The 12,032-nt window shown below is 28.2% G+C and overlaps 2 protein-coding genes across 4 annotated transcripts; one reads left to right on the forward strand and one right to left on the reverse strand.

Moving 5' to 3' along the window:
• Positions 1-1,316: 1,316 nt before the first annotated feature.
• yellow-g2 (L-dopachrome tautomerase yellow-g2) lies at positions 1,317-6,162 on the reverse strand. 2 transcript variants are annotated; one of them, XM_086914656.1, is made up of 5 exons: positions 6,074-6,162; positions 5,184-6,002; positions 4,927-5,107; positions 4,186-4,441; positions 1,317-2,223 (listed from the first exon to the last, which is right to left on the reverse strand). In XM_086914656.1, exons 3-5 carry the CDS (start codon positions 5,016-5,018, stop codon positions 1,597-1,599), a joined length of 975 nt encoding a protein of 324 aa, XP_086770782.1. In that variant the 5' UTR covers positions 5,019-5,107; positions 5,184-6,002; positions 6,074-6,162; the 3' UTR covers positions 1,317-1,596. The 2 variants fall into 2 exon arrangements, with proteins under 2 accessions (XP_086770782.1, XP_003695155.1); XM_003695107.4 differs by lacking the exon at positions 6,074-6,162 and having other exon boundaries at positions 4,927-5,231.
• yellow-g (L-dopachrome tautomerase yellow-g) lies at positions 4,251-8,813 on the forward strand. 2 transcript variants are annotated; one of them, XM_086914626.1, is made up of 4 exons: positions 4,251-4,362; positions 6,086-6,610; positions 7,282-7,696; positions 8,155-8,813. In XM_086914626.1, exons 2-4 carry the CDS (start codon positions 6,119-6,121, stop codon positions 8,373-8,375), a joined length of 1,128 nt encoding a protein of 375 aa, XP_086770752.1. In that variant the 5' UTR covers positions 4,251-4,362; positions 6,086-6,118; the 3' UTR covers positions 8,376-8,813. The 2 variants fall into 2 exon arrangements, with proteins under 2 accessions (XP_086770752.1, XP_003695154.3); XM_003695106.4 differs by lacking the exon at positions 4,251-4,362 and adding an exon at positions 5,681-5,762.
• The last annotated feature ends 3,219 nt before the right edge of the window (positions 8,814-12,032 follow it).

The raw sequence follows: 12,032 nt of genomic DNA on the forward strand, positions 1-12,032 counted from the left end.
CCCCATTTTTGTCACGAAAGATTACCTTATCGGAACAAGTCAAAGATAAAACCAAATATAGAAGTAATCTAAAAGTATGACAATTACTTAAAAGGAATTCAATTTCTCCATGACTTTTTTTTTTTATCTTTAAAAGTAGTTAATTAATATTACCTGATTTCCTAAACTTAAATTGTATTTTCTAAAAGTAAGTTCCTTTAATTTTACACATATTTTCAAATGATTATTTATAATCTTTCATAGATCAATATATACCGTTAGAGACAAATACAAAAATTGTTATACAAAAATTTCTCGATTGAGACTTATTTATTAAAATATTAAATTATAATAATTTAAATTGGTATTAGTTGAAGCGAGACGAATAATTGTTTACAATTTAATAAATAAATATCAATCGGCATTTTTACGTATCGATTTTTGTTCTAAAATCCAATTTTGGACTTTGCAAAGATGAATATTTATTTATTTTTTTTTATGTTAACACACTGACAATAAAGTGTATATTATATGAATGCAATTAATATATGTATATAAACATTGATACAAATTATAAATTTGATCTACGTTAACTACTTATAATCCAAAACACAAATTTATTATATTTTTTATAATAATATATAATAGTAAACATTTTATACATTGCTTCGTGTAAATTATCATTTCACTTTATTGTTGAGTAGATAATTGCTTCCTTCCAATTGGCTAATAGATATTTTCAAATTAGTATTACTATCCAAGTATTCCAAGAAGAAAAGAAATAAAAAAAGATAAACAAAATAAAAACTTGAAATGAACTCCAGGTTGTGCAATAAAATTACTTTGTTTACGAATCGCATGATCTAAAATTCCAATTTTCGTTGGACAAATATTTTTAACCTTTTTTTTATATAGAATTAATAAATCCTATCTATTCACCTCGTTCAATCTATATATGGTCGATTTAAAGGAAACGGTTTCTTGTTGTCGACTAATCGTGATCAAAGCAACGAACGAGAGAGATTGTAAGAGAGAAAGGTTTTTGTTGTTTTTCCCAGCGTTAAATGCATTCGAGGTACAGGATACACATGGTCAACATCACGAAATGATTTGCATCTTGATTTATGGCCCTGCATTGGCGTAGAAGTAGCCGTTTATCTTTACACTTTTGCGACTAGAATTATAAAAAGTAGAAATATATTTTGCGAGCGATCATCGAAAAAATTAACGTGAACTAAATATTCTAGATATTATTCGATTTCTTCAATAATATTTATCGTTAAATTATGCGTATATAGGGTTAAGAAATAGAGTTGAATATTTCTCAATCCGTCTAATATTTTCCTTTAAAAATAATTCCTTTTATTTACGACGATATCTGAAGTTGAAACATAATAGTTTCGCATTATTTTCTCTTTCTGATAAATAAATTTTCACTATCATCCGTACGAAAAAAATTCTCGAGAATTTGCGAGTTTTATTCTTCGAATAAAACAAAGATTTCAAAAAATTCTTGCAAATTGATTCTCGAGCAAAAAGATTGTTTACTTTCGAGAAAAAAACCCCTTCCATTTCACTTTGATCAATTTATTCAATTCCAAAACACTAATCCTAGCATCACATAACGTTCAAAACTTGAGTGGCGCCGCATCCGACCGTGCCCTGCATGTAATCAGGGAAATTCGACTCGAGCACTCTCATGCTCCCCCTCGCGTAATCGGCAACGACGTGAGTGACGAGGTTGCACTCTGCGCTCGTGTACACCTTCTTGAAACACCTTGGATCGAAAGGATTGCTCGCGGCGTCCCATCTGTAAACGTCCGCCTCTCCCTCGTATCGGAAGAAGAGGGCGCTTCCGTTGTCCGTGCCCAAGACGACCATCTTTCTCGGTTTCATGCCGAGATCATGGATCCTCCCTCTCGTGGACCCGTTTCGAAGATGCTCCGTTCTTATCGAGAACATACGACTGCTGCTCAAGTAGGTGAAGATTAGGCAAGTGCTGCCATCTGAACGTCGGAGAAGGGCCAGATAGAGGACGTCTCTTCTGGTGCAGCCCATGCTCACGGCTTGCGGTAGAACGACTCGGTAACCTCGGCCAGAAGTCACGTCGTAGACGAGGATGGCTCTCGAGGCCGCGTCGGATACGTAGATGAATACTCTTCCGTCTTGAGTGTAATCGGATACCACGTATTGCAAACGAGACGTGGGGGACGTGAGACCGGTCAGTTCCACGGTTTTTATCAGCTGTGAGGGAGAGAAAGAGAAAAGAAAAGAATTAATTAAGTTATTTCTATGCGAAGAATTCTGGGGAGCACTAAATGACATTTCTGGGGAATATTGTGTGTATAATTTTCAATGGCATAAATTTGTATTGTAATTGTGATTGTGGAAGAAGTGTTGACAGATTTTATAATTAAATTTTTCTTTTCCAATGTAACGTTTCGTTTGGCGAAATAGGAGTGTTAAGGATTAGTTAAGAAATGATTCTATAATATGATCAATAAATTTTTTCAATACATTTATGTTGCAATAATTATGTTATAATAGTAGAATATTCCAATTTGAAATAAAGAAGTTTTATGTTCTTAATGAAATTTTCCTTAAAATTAATTTCAACTAAAAGTAAAACTTAGATTTGAATCGTAAAACATTATTTCAATTTTATCATTTAAAAGTGGAAATTAAATTTTGAAAATTTTCGATATAACGAAATATATTCTAGGGAGTACTAAAAAACGATTCTAGGGAATACTAGATCTCTAGAGTTATATCTATATAAAAATCAAATAATTTTTCAAGAAATTTGTATTAAAATTAATTGCGATTATAATATTTGAAAAAAATTTTCAATCAATTTTAGATAATCGTAAATTGAAAATATTTAATGTCAGCCTTATGTTGCGTTACATAATGCTTAAGAATGTGAAACGTGACCACGCAGTTAATCAAGCAGTAATCTCGATTGAATGCTTTGAGAGTCGTGATTGAAACGTAAGCATAGAGTTCATTTAAAACGTAGTATTGCTGAAAGGATACGATCGTGACAATATTTCGACCTCATTAATACCATGATTTTTATTTCATGTATTAAGATAATCATTAATTTATTCCCATTTTTAAGAATCTAAAATTGTATATTATTTCATCAATCTTAGTAATGATAACATTAGAGAATTTTTATATAACTACTAATGCAGACAATAATTCAATTTCGTTTGATTGGCAAAGATAAAAATACCTCGTACGTGTCAGGTGAAAGGATAAAAAGAACAATTCCTCGTAGAATTGTGAAACGGTAGCTATTATTTTACAATCACGCTCAGTTTTTGATATGTTATAATGCTTGCAATATGAGATACATATTTTTAATTTCAATATTTATTAATAAAATTAAAAATTAAAACATGTCCAATAAACTGATATTTCATTTACTACTTATATTCTCATTTTTTACTTTAAAAAAATACCTTGAAAATAATATGTAATTCTGTAGGTAAAATTTCAATCATATATCAATACGTAATAAATAATGATAAATCACGTTATAAACATCTATAAATCATATCAAACTTGCCTCTATCATAATTCTTCTTATTAGTTAAAACGATATTTAATTCTATTAAATTCAAACAGAAGATGTAAAAGAAAAATCAAACCACAATAGCATACTAAACCATGTTACAAACTAGTAATTAAACACGCTAGTAACTAAACATGCCTCTAGGGTGCACTACATCATGAATTTAAAATAAGATTGAACAAGAGTAAACAACAAGAGTAAACAAAAGAGGATAATCATAATTTCAACCAATTTCAATATCACGCCAAATGATAACAAACAATGATAAATTACTTTATTCCTAATAATTGAACTTGTCTTTGAAGTACATTATTAATATTTTTTATTACTTTATAACCTACTATTACCAACTTAAAGGACAATTAGATTAATTTCTCGTGGATTGAAACAGAAAATAAAAAAGGAATTTCATCAACATGCTAAATAATAATAAATTGCTATAAAATAAATTACAGTTAATAATTACACTTTCTATAAAACAAATCACTAATACAAAAATGGTTGCTTTTTCTTCCCCTTCTAAGTTTCACTTTCTGTTATCTAAAAATCTATTTTGTGTATTTTTTAGAAATAATTTTTTTTTATTTTTGGTGATACTGATTTTACAAATGATAGCGATACCTTACCTTTCCTGTGGTAACATCGATGGCAAGAACCTTTGCTGGACACTTGCGTACAGGTTCATCCAAAGTGTCCACTACTCCAGTGTCGAGGATCCAAAGAATGTTTTGAGGATCCAGATAAAGATCTACTACGTTTTGCAAAGCCGTGCAAGTTCCTTCTTCCTGAAGGGACCAGCAAGGGTAAGGAATCAAAGTAGCTTCGCAGTTTTGCGCCTTCTTAGAAAGTTTCGCCAATGTCGCTGGAATACCTGCCTTGAACCTACATTGAAAACCAGTTTGCTCGAAATCAATCAGATTTAATAAACGAGCCAAATGTTAATTGATACAAAAATTAATAATATAATTTTCCTTTACATACATATATCTTTAAATTTTTACTTATAATAACAATAATTTTTTATAGCGCAATCTTTTGCTTCTCTTTGTTATTAATTCAAATTCAATACTAACTTTTTGAAGCCAAGTTTTTCAATTTATGTAAAATATGTTAGCGATTGTTGTTATTTAAAAATTAATAAAATTTAAAGATAACAATATTAATTTCATTTTTAATTCGTCATTTTTAATTGATCAGTTTTTCATTAAAAGAAAAATTTTATTCTAAATTTTTAAATTTACGTATTTCAAATTTTTCGCTTCAACAAAACACAAGATAAAATTAGATAAAAACTAATGATCGATTACGAAATTAAAAAAAATCCATAATTCGATATTTTTTCATTTAAATCGATGATTCATTTGTACCTTGGCAAAGCCACGATGGCTTCGTTGTTATGCATCGCGATCCTAGTTGCGATCACGTTCTTCGAAATGTATTTTCCATTACTTTTGTACATATTCTTGGTGGTTGAGGACGGCCACTCGAAACTTCCGCCTGTCCATTTTATGGTTTCCGGCAACGTCGCGTTTCCGCAATTAATTAATTCTAGAACAACGACCAAGATGGCCGTCAACGTGAACGCAGGCGCAAAGTGTCCTTTGATGTACATAGTATTACTTACGGCGACTAAACTGAGAAATTTTTAATATTACGCCAGTTATATACGAAAAGTACGATGATCCACCAACAGTTGCGAAATACAGGAAGTAACGTTGTTGCTTTGCATATCTTCGACCCGGAAGGATGATGAAAAATGCGAAAAATGTTTAAAAATCATCCTTAAAGATTACGATCATTGACAATTGTGAATCGTTAATTAAATTGTTGGTAAAATGATAGTGTAATTTAATATATAGTTTTCGACAAAATACACTGGTCACGTAAATTTTACGATGTTTTTTTCCGATTTGTTTATAAAATTATCGAACGAAAAAAGGAAGCTCATCTCACGATTCAAGTTTTCATTATTTAACAAACAAATTTCGAGTGTGTATAACTTCCTTGTTGCTCTTGGAGAAGCAACTTGTCGTCTCGTTCGGGCGGAAATGTTGCGACATCCGGAAGAGCAAAAATGTTGCTTCATAATGCAATACTATCGGTCATTGATGATACTCTTCTGACACGTTTTGTATATAAGCATACGGTCAGATATAAGATTCGAATATTGGAACGGCCGTGTCATTTGCATCATAATCATCGTGTAAGTTTTTAATTTCTCTCGACAAAATTCTCTTTCTCCATTCATGATCTCCTCAACGATGAATAAAATTTCCTTCTCCGTAATAATAATACCCGAAATCTGAATTTGATCGATGCATTAAAACTTTTCTTGTTTAAATTAATTTACAATAAAGAAAAATTTTTTCAAGTATTTTTTTTTTTCTTGAATTTCCCTTAATATTAATCGTTTTAAAATATCGATAAATTCAACAATTCAAATCTACAATAAAAATTCACAATCATTTGCACGTAAAATTTTAAATATTCTTTATCTTTATTAATTATCATTACCATTATTTACAGCCAGAAAATCTATTTTCCAATAGAAGCGGCAGGATGAACAGGCTCCTATGCGTCATCCTCGGTCTAATCAGTCTAACGAATATCATCCAGCCGGGCGACGGAACGCCAGTGTTGCCACAACCACTGATCTTCTCTGGACTCAGCCTGGACTGGCCATGCCAGAGCACGAAGAACATTTACGAGACGAGTGGTCGTTACATAGCAAGGAACGTGATAGCCACGAGAGCCCAGATATTCGAAGACAAAGCGATCTTGGCTCTGCCGCGTTACAAACCCGGTGTGCCGTTCACTTTGGGCATCCTCGATTTGAAATCGCAGAACAATTGCGAACCGAAAGTGGCGCCGTTCCCGTGCTGGGCCATCCAGGAGGAAGGCAATTGCCAGGCGTTGCAGAGCGCCGTCGACATTGTTTTGGACGTGCAAGATATTTTATGGGTCCTCGACGTTGGAATCGTCAACACTCTCGAGCAACCTGTGCGCAGATGTCCGCCCAAGGTCGTTGGAGTAAACGCTAAAACAGGGAAGGTAAGCTTCAATTTAGGCTAGTGTGAAATGATCTTGAGGTGGATTAAATTTCAAACTTGTTTTTGTTGTTGACTCGATTTTGTTCTCGATATTTTCAAAGTGTAAATTAATATATGTTATATAAATGTTTTTCTTTTATACTTCTTCTTTTTTGTAGATGTATAATATGCTATTTTGAAACATGATTAGATAATGAAAGGAACTTTTCAAATTGATTTTTATCGATTAATTGTACAGTCAGATAAGTTAATTGTCATAAAATGTGAAGGTAAATCGTGAAATTTAAATATTGTAATGAATATTTTTTGCTGGAACTGATTTACCATTCAGCTATAAAATTTTCTTAATTTAAAATCCTATATGTGTATCTTTATAAATGCTCTCAATAATAATTCACAATTTTACTAACTCTCATCTAATCAAATCATTGGCCATTATTGACCCATATTTCTGATGACATATATATTCAACTATCGATATAGATTAAAAGTGATTTGTAAGTAAATTAATTCTTTATTTCACATCATAAACGTCATCGACATGACCCCAATAAGTATCAAAAAAACTTGATAAATAAATTAATTTTCCATTCCAATTTATAAAAGATAAATTGATCCAATAAGAGTTAAAAAGGAGTTTTAATTAATTTTTCATTTTAATTTTAATTGCAGGTTGTAAAAATAATCGATCTGAGCTCCTTGGCGGATATAAATTCTCGTCTCCAATACATGGCCGTTGATTACGCGGAAGATGGCCAGGTGTATGTGTACATATCTGATGCCGGTACAGGCGCCATTATTGTTTACAACGTGACCACAGACACTGGATATCGCGTGGTGCTTCCTGCAGCCGTGGCAGGATGCACGGACAAACCTGACGCCCTCTACATAGCACTGGTCAGGAGGGAGAGCTGCGGCCCAGTCCTCTACTTCACCTTCCTTGGATCCAACAGAATGTTCGCGATTAAGGCAGTGAATCTGAGATCCGGAAACGCGAACGGGTCTATAGTGGACATCGGTGGGAAGAAAAATAAGATCGTGCTTCTAGGCACCGACAATGCGGCCACTATTTTCTTCAGGATCAAAGGTGAGGAAATTTTAAAAACTATACGAAATCGCGATTCAATCATCTTTTCTTTATGTTATCTTCGACTGATCATAGTTTTGTAATATGAGTAAACTGTTCAAATTAGAAAGAGAATATTTGTAGTCGATCATAATATACATAATTTTGAATCACGTGCTTTTGGTTTTAAGTTTTATGTTACAAAATTTAGAAGATTTCGATAATTAAAAACGTGCAATTGCAAAAATTTATATTTACTTTTTGAATGGAAACAATTTAATTATTCTTCTAATATTATTATAAAATTTTAATCATATGTTTTTGGCAAAATTTATATCTATATTTCGATCAGCCAGATAATTAAATGTATCTGTAATTATTTCTATTTTAGTCACTTGTTTATAATATGTGTATAATGTATAACATATCTATTGTGGAAATAAGCGAGATATTGAAACGTATATTTTTATTCTTTTCAGGTGATTCGAGTATTTACATGTGGAATACCGACACACCTTTCGTGCAGGACAACTTTTTATTAGTCCAAAAAGCTGATGATTGTCGCCTGCCAACGGAAGTTATTCCTGGCTACAGTGATTTGATGTGGGTGATCGAGAGCAACTTCCAAGATTACATAGACAACAGTGTCAGCTGTTCCGGGACATCGGTAGCTGTTCATCCACTAATGAACTCTAGTTAATAATACTAATAAAATTAAAAAAAAAAAAATCGAAAGTAACGCCATTCCACGCTATATGTTTCTAATTAATTGATTATTAGTCTCTTAAGTGTTGCAGGATATTAAAAATCAAAACGTTTTAATATTCTATGATTCAGAAGTTGTAAATAACAAACGTGCAATTGATTAAAATCTTAGACAATAAAAAATTATCGTGCAGACTACAGTTGGCGCTTGAATGCTTAATCTAGTCATGAAAGGAGCTCTTTTGTGAGCAGTTTGTGTTTGACTGAATTGCTTTTCGAGAGAGGTCGCAGCTGGACAAATATCAACCAGTGTCGAATGGAAAGCTTCGAGAACCATTTTCTCAATGGCCGATTAAAACGAGGCAAACCTTACTTACTTGTGGAAGAAACAATGACATTTATGCAAAAGAAATAAACGTGTCTTTATTTTAAATACGAGTGTATTTTTCAATCAAATTTCTATGTTCCTTCTTTGAAAGAGCTTTATTTTAAATTATACCATGAATATTTTAAACATCGTTAAAATCGAAAAAAGAAAAATATATATATTTGAATCGTATCATGATAAACATAATTAAAAATTAAATATCACAAAGATCATATAATGGCTAAGAGTATTAGTTATAATACTTACATACTAATTAATTAAATCTATATATGACAAATTTTAAAAAGAAATATAAAATTTGATAAAAAAAAAACATTTCATTAAAAAATAAAAGTATTGTATTTTTAAAGATAAATATTTTTATTAATTACTAAATAAATAGTATTTTTTTTAAATTGAGACACCTTATATAATATTAAGAAAAGATTAATATTGCATAATAAAATAAAATTTAAAATTTAATAAGAAAAAAAAATGAAAATACATTTTAATCATTTTATAAATAGTTTTCTTTAATTGAGATATTCTATATGATTACTATTTTCTAATGTTAATTGTGTTAACAATTCAATCATCAGTTTAATTTAACAAGAAATTAATTTCAATGACTGACGATAATCTTATAACAGATGACAGGCTTTCAGCAAGAATTTCAACATGATCTATTTGATCAAATTTGTTACATTATAATCACGAGCAAAAAATGGATCACCATAATTATTTGATAATAAATTATATTAATTATTAAATATGAATTCATTATTATATATATATAGATACGTGTATTTGTCTTTGAAACAACTTTTGATTTTTTGTATCGATATGCTGACTAGTTTAATTAAAATGCGTTAATAACACGTGTTTTTTTGGTTTCATTTACATTTTTAAAACATTATATCTTATTTGTAGTTTCAATTTTGATTATTATGAATATTATAATTTTATTTTAATTATGCTGAATCGATAATGGCTAGGTCCTAAAAAATTTGAAATATAAAAATATGTTGTTTCATTATCATTTTAGTGTCACATTCAATGTTATCGATTCAACACAGGATAAGATTACAATTATACGATAAAAAGAATAGGTGCGACATCTTGCAGTATTTTATGTCATTTGTTCTGTAATACCGACTTCAATAAAATCAGAATATTCTTTCTATCTTCTAACATGTTATAAACTATATCAAATATAATATTTTTTCAAATTTCCTTCATTGATTTTTTTCTTCTTGTAATAAAATAAAGTTTTAAAAAAATAGACACGAATAATAAAAATTGAGAAAAATATTTTTTTAAACTATAGAATAAATATGAGAATATTTTATTTCCATAAATCTCTTAATTATATAAAAAGATAAATATAATCCAATCATGTTTGCAGCCAATTAACTCATATTACTTGAATATATTATATAATTTATAAATATATCACAAATGTTAGCTATATATAATCATTAATAATGATCTATTCATTCTTTTTATGTTCAAATTTAATAAATTCTCTTTTTAGTATATATCTAAAAAATATTTAAAGCATTTTTGGTTGTACAGAATAAGAAAAAAAAAAGACAAAGAAGCAAGATAGGCATTCCACAAAACATTATGCTATATTAATTGTCTACTTTATATATATATATATATATATATATATATATATATATATATATTAAGTTAATAATATTATTAATATTAAATTATTTTAAATACTTAATTAGAATCATTAATTATACATGAAAATATCATACTATCTTTAATTACTTAACATTACAGATTATTGTTTTAAGACTACATTATTTTATCTATTTATATTTTATCTATTAATTAATATTTGTATATTCAATTCAAATGACCTATTTAATCTTTAAAAATTAACTAAAATTTAATTTATATATATGTATATTTGCCTATTAAAAATCTAATGATTTTCATTATTTCTACTTATACAAATAATTATTAAATTATATGTAGTCAAAGAAAATGTGTATGAAAATTATGTATACAAATGATCAATAATTCATAATAGATATTCAGTATTAAATATTTTTTATTCTTAATTTTTTAGTTTAAAATAAAAAAAATGATAAATGACTTACTTGTGCTGTCTAAAAAATAGTGAAAGATAGGAATTTTATTCTTATATAGAATCTTTTAATAAAAAGATTAAAAAGTAGAATATTATTATAAAATTTAAATATAGAGCAAATTATATTGATGAAAAATATTTCTAATATAGATAAGAATTAAATAATTTATTTAGAAATTCTATTTAATAGAAATTTAAACATTACTTTCAATCTTGCCTATGAAATTAGAAAATTTTTCTATGATATAATCCTGTTTATATAAATATCTAAATCTCATAAGAATGTTTTTTCTATTCTGTTTTTATTATTAGAAAATGAATGGTTTTTAAAAAGTAAGAAGAATAAAAGTTTTAAAAAAGAATTTAACAATAGTAATTTAATTAATTTATAGTATAGTAAATAAAAAAAATTAAATTACTTTTCTTCAATACAATTTCTTCAGTTTGTAACAAACTCAATTACAAATTAATAAATAATTAAAAAATAGTTATTATTAATAAAAAGAAGAAAAAATAAAATATTAAAAAACTTAAATTATTAAAATATTGATTCTAATTTATAATTTTTTACTTTTTTCAATCAGAATATAAGAATTCAAAAAAATTTAAATTTAAATATATAAATTACAAAATTTTTAATAATTTCTTTCCTTAGTGTGAATTTACTATTAATAAATATTATCTTTTATTATGAATAATATAACAAATGCTCTATTATATATCTGAAAAAATTCTAAAAAAAGACAAGAAAAAGATAGCCAGAAAAATTATCCATTCAATGAGAAAATAATAAATACAATAAATCAACAATAAATCATGGATCATTTCTCTTTTATAATATTAATTTTTTAAATTTTTAAAATAGAACCACAAAGAGTGTTTTAATGTATTTGCAATGCAATTCTTAATAAAAAAAAAAAAAATGAAAACGCACATTTTATTATTAATATATTTAGTTATTATTTACTAAATACTAATACTAATACTACTAATTCTACTAATACTAATTTATACATTCATATTCAATTGTTTGCAATATCATTATATGAAATTGCCGTCATATAATTATCTTTGCGCAGCACTTTTAACTGCATTAAATAAACCAAGAACACAATCATAGTGAAAGGACATTGAATATACGCAAAATTATATTAATTCAATATTAATTCAAAAACCGC

This window comes from Apis florea, unplaced genomic scaffold, assembly GCF_048593485.1.
Source record: "Apis florea isolate Af1SG1 unplaced genomic scaffold, ASM4859348v1 contig_1914_pilon, whole genome shotgun sequence".
In the NCBI taxonomy this organism is placed as follows: domain Eukaryota; kingdom Metazoa; phylum Arthropoda; class Insecta; order Hymenoptera; family Apidae; genus Apis; species Apis florea.